This window comes from Momordica charantia (assembly GCF_013281855.1).
Source record: "Momordica charantia cultivar OHB3-1 chromosome 9 unlocalized genomic scaffold, Mcharantia_2.0 BLBB01000009.1, whole genome shotgun sequence".
Lineage (NCBI taxonomy): Eukaryota > Viridiplantae > Streptophyta > Magnoliopsida > Cucurbitales > Cucurbitaceae > Momordica > Momordica charantia.
In genome coordinates, this window is record NW_028275167.1 from 8,491,154 (window position 1) to 8,498,869 (window position 7,716).

A 7,716-nucleotide genomic window follows, 5' to 3' on the forward strand; every position below is an offset into this window, starting at 1 on the left:
ATTTCATATCTTCCATTCCATAGACACTGATTCGGTCTCTCCCTAGCCTTTGCTTTAAAAAAAATCGTATTCATCATTATAGAGAGAAAAGAAGAGAAAAAAAGTTTAGTTGAGAATGGGAGCACGCGTGAATCAATTAATAATCTTTTTTTATATATAAATGCATAGATGTCGGTTGGTTTCGGTCGGTTTGGGGGTTATTTTTCTGACCGACCGACCTCCAACCGACAGACCGACGTCAATTCGGTCGGTCGGGTTGGTTTGTCGGCCAATCTTGTACGCCCCTAGTATCAAGTGGACAGAATGAAAATGTGAAGGTAACTTGTACCCAACCATGCATGCATGCATTGGTAACCCCATGTGTGTTGGTATTATGGTTTTTTCTTTATTGTGTGTATATATGTTTTATATATCTTCTGCTACGTTGGGTATTATGGAAAGTATGAGGTACTAAAACGAAGCTGAATCATATATATTATCAGAAAAAAAATGGTCTGACGCGCCCACATTTGTATAGATGGCTACTATTCGAATATTTCTCGGTGTATTGATCTTAAGCAAAAAAAATTGATAGGACTTAAGAGTCATGATTCTCATATCATTATGGAGCAACTTCAGCCTATAGCTTTACGAAGTGTGTTGACAAAAAATGTTAACTCCGTTATGATTGAATTATGTTATTTCTTTAAAGAGTTGTGTTCTCCAGTTCTTCATATGGATGATCTTGTCAAACTTCAATCTTGTATCATCATCACACTTTGTCAAATGCAAAAAATATTTCCTCCATCATTTTTTACTATTATGGTCCATTTAGTTGTTCATCTACCTGAGGAAGCTAGACTTGGTGGTCCGGTTCAATATAGGTGGATGTATCCTATTGAGAGGTACCTATGAAGTTTACGTTTTAAAAAATTATTATAGTAATTCTGTTTTTCTCTAATTTATATAAGCACTAATGCATAGGTTTTTGGGCAAACTCAAGTCATATGTGAGAAACAAAGCACATCCAGAAGGTTCGATAGCTGAAGGTTATGTGATAGATGAGTGTGCAACATTTTGTTCATTATATCTAGATGATGTTGAAACGAAATTCAATCGTTCGAAAAGAAATGATGACTTAATTTCAGAGAATGGAACACAAAGTTCATCTTTATTCCAAATATTACGAAGACCAATTAAAAATGGTGTAAATTTTTTTCTTGATGGGATGAGTTGGATACAAGCACACCGATATGTATTGGTCAACTTTGAGCTAACAGACACATTTCACAAGTAACCTTTTTTGTTATCTTTTAAACTTACTTTGTTATAATGAAATGTAAATTTAAGAAAAATATTCTTATATGTAGAGACTATGAGACAATAGTGAAGAGGCTTAATCGTAGTCGTCGACCATCTAGAATGAAATTGATAAAATTATCAATGAAACATTTCACGAATGGTTTCAATCTCATGTAAGTATGTGAAGAAGCTTCATTTCATACATTTTATATGAAATTAGAGACCATGGTGAGTTATGTTTGTTTGTCAATTCCTGTACCAGGTTTTAAAATTAGGAGATGCTGTTTCAGAAGAAGTTAGGTGGCTTGCTAGAGGTCCCAATAAAGTTGTTCGAAAGTATGATGGGTATAATATTAATGGATTGGCTTTTCGTACGAAGGATAAAGATGCATAAATGAAAACACAAAATAGTGGCATTTTAGTGACAGCACAAGTTACTAGTTATGCTTGTTGGGTGTGTTGTCCTAAACTCGTGGTTTGCATTTATGTAAAAACAAATTTATATTCAATAAAGTTTTATTCAATCAATTTATTGTTGAATTCATAGCAATGCATTGTCTAAATCCAATAAACTAAACATCCAAGGTTATTGTCATGTAACCGGGACAGTATATATACTGGGTATATATTTGATATACTCTCGATATACAAGCGGATAATGTCCCGAGAATAACCTAAAGGGTCTATAGTATATGGATAAGATTGAGTACCTTGTCCTGGCAACACTATGGATACGACCCACTTTGTAAATGTTACAGACGACCCAATCCAGGTCTTTCGTGTGGAAACATGCGAGTGAGGGTATCCTATACAATGAGTTTGTATAAGATCGGATCACGAAATAGCCGATCTTTAGATGTAACGCCCTTAACTAACAGATTGCTATTTCATAGGATGACAAGACAACTCATTCTCAATCCTAAGCGAGTTATGGACTCCTGCCCGTGAGGGACTCATCCTTTAATCTGTATGAATGAGAGTGGCCCGGGTTGCCGACTCAATATTCCTACCATTTTGGGGATGAGACCGAGTGGGGAGCTGAGAACATAACTTCACGAGATGGAATTCACTTCTCCCCGACTTTCGGGGAGTAGATGAGTGTTCACTTAAATGCTGATTCCGGGACTTGAACAAGGGGCCCCACCCTCTCACTGACCCGAGAGGGACTTTCGGTTATTGGTTGGACCATAACCGGGTTGTTCATTAGAGAAGCAGTGGTATTTAAGGAGTAAGATGTAGCTCAGGAGTATAAAACGGTAATTTGACCCAACTTGAGTTACGGACATTCGTGAAGGATTGACTTATCATTAATGGTCGTATATCCATAGACATGAAAATATTCAGTAGTGAGAAGAGTGCAGCTGCGGGTCTTTAGTGGAGTGACTCGTAGTTAACGAATGTTGATTAACTCGGTTAATGAGTTTGACCGATTAATATCGTATCGTTGGAGCTTCTGATTTGTAGGTCCATTAGGTCCCCTTGCTAGCTCACAACAGGTAAAACGAGGATTAAATTTCTTAGGAAAAATTTGAAATGTTCAAATTGCTCAAGGGATTATATATATGTATATTGATACAGTATAATATATTGTTAATTCTAAATTAAAACTATATATTATGAGAGAAATTATTTGAATGAGATTCAAATAAAATTACAATGAATATGATTCATATTAAGACTATAGGTTAAAAATAATGTGCATAAGATGTACATTCGACTATAGGTTATGTGAAAGAAACGCTTTAGAATATAATCCTATTTTTGCAATAAATAATTAAGTGTTAATTATTTATTTAATTAATATATATATAATTAATATTAATTAATTAATAAGATTAATTAATTATATATATTATTCATTATTATAAATATAATTAATATTAAGTAATATTAATATTAATTTAACACACTCTCCTGCTTAATTACATGCGAGTGGGAGGTTAGTGATGACATGGGATAACTCCCCACGTCATCCTTGTTGCAGTTTGCAGAACGTTAAAACAAAACACTCTTCTCCCAGCATTTCTTCTGGTTGAAAATCAACTCAAGTTTTCTCTCTAGAATTCCCTTGCGATCCAAATCAACGCTCCCACAAGCGAGTTCTCGGTACCCAGAGGATAGCACGGAAGATCTTTGGTGGTGTTCGATTGAATCGTTGAAGAAGAGTTCTTCAAAAATAAGGGAAAACATTCTTTTTCCCTATATTTCTTCCTTTTGCACGTTTGATTTTGTTCTTCAAAATTCATGAACTCGATCTGTTTTCCACTGCGGGATTAACATCTCATCAATGCTAACTCTCGAGACAGAAATCCAATAGTGGGAGAGGTTATATATAGATATTATCGAATTGAATTATTATGATCGATTGAAAGTTGTTATGTTTAAATGTGATTGGGTGAATCCAACTATCGGCATTGGAAAAAAGGTTGATGTGTATAATTTTACTTTGGTGAATTTTTCTCATTTAGTTCATACAAGAGAACTATTGGGACATGAGCCTTTTGTCTTTGCATCTCAAGCAAAAATGGTATATTACATTCCAGATCCAAAAGAACTTGATTGGAGTGTTGTAGTTCATACCAAACCTCATGATTTATTTGACATGGGGGCCTACCAAGTGAAATTGAGAGTAACATTTCATGTGAGAATGAGTACTTATAATTGGAAGATGCTTGTGATGATGCTTATGCCAACTTAGATTTAGTCAGAAACGATGTCAACGGAATCACCATCACTACTTCGTTAAATGTTGATGAAAATGATAACATCAACGATAATGAATCAGATTCTTAGAAAACTAAGTTTAGAAATTGTGAGGTAGGTTGAAATCAAATAACTTTTTGTTTTATATATGATATATGTAGTTTTAGTATGATATTTTTGTTACTATTTTTTTTATTCAGGGGAAAGATGTCTTCAAGTAGGCGTTGTCGTCCTATTGTTGTTACAGAGTCTAATTCTTTAGAAGAAAATTCTAGCAATTTGAACGAAGGTAATGTTGGTACTGGAGCTGATGTTGGTACTCAAGCTGACTCAATAATTAATGGTGATGTTGATGTTTAATGTATGTATCTTTAATTTATTTCAAAACATACTTTATGTTTTCCAACGTGAATGTTAATTAGTTTTATTTGATAATAGATTCATTTGGAATACGTAAGACACGTGGTCAAACACGCATGTCTGATATTTGTAATTTACCACAAGGTCATAAGATAGTAGTCGAATTCAATAGTTCTAACCAACTTATAAAAGTCGGTTCGACTATTTTGGGAAACTTCTTAGGAACTATTAGAAGAACTTGTAACCTTTGCCCCTTAAACTATGATGATTGGAGAAAGTTACCGAAGATATATAAAGATGAAGTGTGGGGGATCTTGAAGGTATTCTGACAAATTTGAATTTTGATTTAATTAGGTACATATATAATTTTATTTGCATAATGATTTTTTTTAATGTTTTAGACAAAGTTCACTCTTCAAGAAAAAAATAAAAAATGGTGTTTGTCCTCACTATCTATGAAGTGGGGTGGTTATAAGTGTCATTTACGAGGCCACTTCGTTTCAAAATATGCAACTGAAGATGAATGCTTACAACACAAGCCAGACAATATACCTAGGGATCAATGGACTGGAATGGTCTCTTTTTGGTTCTCATCTGAAGGAATGGTAAACTTCTGTTTTTATTGTATTAAACAAAAAATGATTAATTTTATTTAATTTTACATTTATATGTCCAATATGGCAGAGACGAAGTGCAAGAAATACAGAGATAAGAAAGAAACAGAAATTTACTCATTCATGTGGAAGAACAAACTTAGCTCGAAAAGCAGATGAGATGGTAATTCTCTCTCCTCATACATACTTGTGTTTCTTATTAAGTCATGATTATCATATTAATATGTTATGTATAACGGTAATAAAGAGAAGAACTTGGAAGAAATCCCATTAGGTAGAAGTCTTTCTAGCAGCTCATAAACGAAAAGATGATAGTTATATGGATGAAGAAACTGCTCGACTTGCGAGATAAGGTGAATGTTAAATTTCATGTTTTTTTAACTTTATATTTTATTTATTTCAATTTTATTGCTTCCTAGGAGAAATTGCAAGAATATATGAATGAAAATGGAAATAACACAGATGCGTTTGAGCAAGTTATGGGTAAAGAACATCAGGACGTGTTCGTGCAATGGGATTAGCACCTACTCCAACTGAACTATTTAAGACAACATCTAATCGATTTGTTGGGGTTGAGATCATTTCTGAGGACAATACAGAAGACCATCAAGCAGGAGAATCTAGATTGACTAAATTGGAGTCAAAAGTGGCAGATATGCGTTTTGATATGAAAAAGTTGCTTTCACTCTTGGAATAAAATAATTCTGTGCAAGTTGCTAGTACCAGTGGGACATCTTTGAATAGTGGTTCGCGACAGGTATATTATAGTACTATTAATTTATTATAGTATTATAATTTAAATATTCTTTATTTTAATTTGTTCACAAGACTAGGAAGTCAATGCATCAGGAAACAACATATCAAGGACAAGTACGCATGAGTTTCTTTAGCATAATTTAAACTTAAAGACTTATTGGTGACAAATAGTTTGCTTTCATTTATTGAATGATGTGAGATATATTTAGTACAAACTCATTTGATACTCGATAGAATTTTATTATATTTTATTTGCAACTTTACTTATTTCAATTTATAACTTCCTTAATTATTTTTGTACTTCAATGTTTTGATATTCAATATTGTCAAAGATATTGGTTTAGATACTACAATAGTCTATTTTAGCTATATTGTTCAAAACAAGAAAAAAAAGGTTTAAAAAAGGCAAATTATCAAAATAAATTATTGAAATTCATTCCAAAATGTTCTAAAAAAGTGTTGCGATAAACAAAATTGTTGCAGTATAATGAGTACAATTGTTGCTATTGAATAAACTATTGCATCAGATTTTGAAGATTTGTGACGTTTGTAGAAACTGTTGCAACATAGTATAGGTCACCACAACTATTGCTCATACAAAATATCCCACATTTTGGGTTTTATACCCTAAACTCGTGGGTTGTAAACATAAAACAAATATTTATTCAATAAAATTGTTATTGATGTTTCTTTTAGAATTGCATTAACCCAAATTCAATAAACTAACATCCAATGTTATGTTATGTAACTGGAACAGTGTATAACAGATATACATGATGTATTTAATATACAACGTATATTTGATATACAATATATATATATATATATACAGTATATATTCGATATACAAGTGAATAATATTCCAGTAGTAACCTAAAGGGTCTATAGTATATGGATAAGGTTGTGTACCTTATCCTGGTAACACTATGGATATGGCTCACTTTGTAATAGTTACAAATGACTTGATTTATATCATTCGTGTGAAGACATGCAAGTGAGAATATCCTATACAATGAGTTGATGACCAGGTAACTTGATCTCAATACTGAGTGAAGTATTGACTCCTGCCTGTTAGAGCTCGTTCTTTGATTTGTATGGGTGAGAGTGGCCCCAATCGTCGACTCAATATTCCTACAATTTTAGAGACAAGAGATCGATAAGGGAGCTGGAAATATGATTCAAATATAAGTTTTAATTAAATGTGATATTTAATTAAAAGTTGAATAATTAATTGTTAATTATTTATTTAATTATTAATTATTAATTAAATTCATTAAAATTAATTAATTGTTAATGGATTTAATTAATTTGTTTATATTAATTAAAAAGGAGAATATATCCTGATGGCCTCGGGATTTTCCCTGGATTCCGGAAAAGATATCATATATTTAAAAGGATGAGATATCCTAATGGTATTAGGATTTTTCTTCTCTATAACACTAAGTTGAACCCTAATGCTCTGTTTGGCATCTGAAATTGGTGAGAAATGATTTTAAATTTCAGGATTTTGAATAATGGAAATGATTTCAAATTTCTAATTATGTTTGGAACCAAATGAAATTCAAATCATTAAAAGTAAAATTTCTTGTTTGGATGTTCACGAGAAATGAAAAGAAAGTATAACATTTTACTATTATGCCATTTAATTTAGTATAATATTATATTAATAATAATATAATATTTTAATATGAAATAGTAATGTCAACCACATATAAAAACGAAATCATTTAATCAAATCAAAGTATTAAATTAAATCTTGCAATAAAATTAAAAAAGAAAACCTTGTAATCAAATACTTGAAAAAACTTAAAGTCGAACTATTTCAAGTGTAAACAAAAATAATTCGTGTTTACTTTTTTCTTCTAATGCAACCTCTTACTTGCTATTTTTTTTTTACAACATCTTTTGATAGAAGAAAAAACCTCATGAAGAAAAAACAAGAAGGGAACTTAAAAAAAAATTCCAAAAATGTTTAAAAAAATACTAAAGAGAAATTTTAAAT

General features: G+C 31.7%; 1 protein-coding gene and 1 pseudogene across 1 annotated transcript; both read left to right on the forward strand.

The window, feature by feature from the left end:
• The first annotated feature begins 552 nt into the window (after positions 1-552).
• Positions 553-3,979, forward strand: LOC148208903 (uncharacterized; annotated as a pseudogene).
• Positions 3,980-4,799: 820 nt separating this feature from the next.
• LOC148208904 (uncharacterized) lies at positions 4,800-5,867 on the forward strand. Its single transcript, XM_088117060.1, has 3 exons — positions 4,800-4,919; positions 5,029-5,147; positions 5,448-5,867. Exons 1-3 carry the CDS (start codon positions 4,800-4,802, stop codon positions 5,653-5,655), a joined length of 447 nt encoding a protein of 148 aa, XP_087973186.1. The 3' UTR covers positions 5,656-5,867.
• The last annotated feature ends 1,849 nt before the right edge of the window (positions 5,868-7,716 follow it).

Bases quoted from the DNA above. Each gene is read 5' to 3' on its own strand.
- LOC148208904 (XM_088117060.1), top strand. From the start codon at position 4,800: ATGAAGTGGGGTGGTTATAAGTGTCATTTACGAGGCCACTTCGTTTCA. The intron at 4,920-5,028 runs GTCTCTTTTTGG...CCAATATGGCAG, and splicing joins GGGATCAATGGACTGGAATG to AGACGAAGTGCAAGAAATAC. The intron at 5,148-5,447 runs GTGTTTCTTATT...TTATGGGTAAAG, and splicing joins CTCTCTCCTCATACATACTT to AACATCAGGACGTGTTCGTG.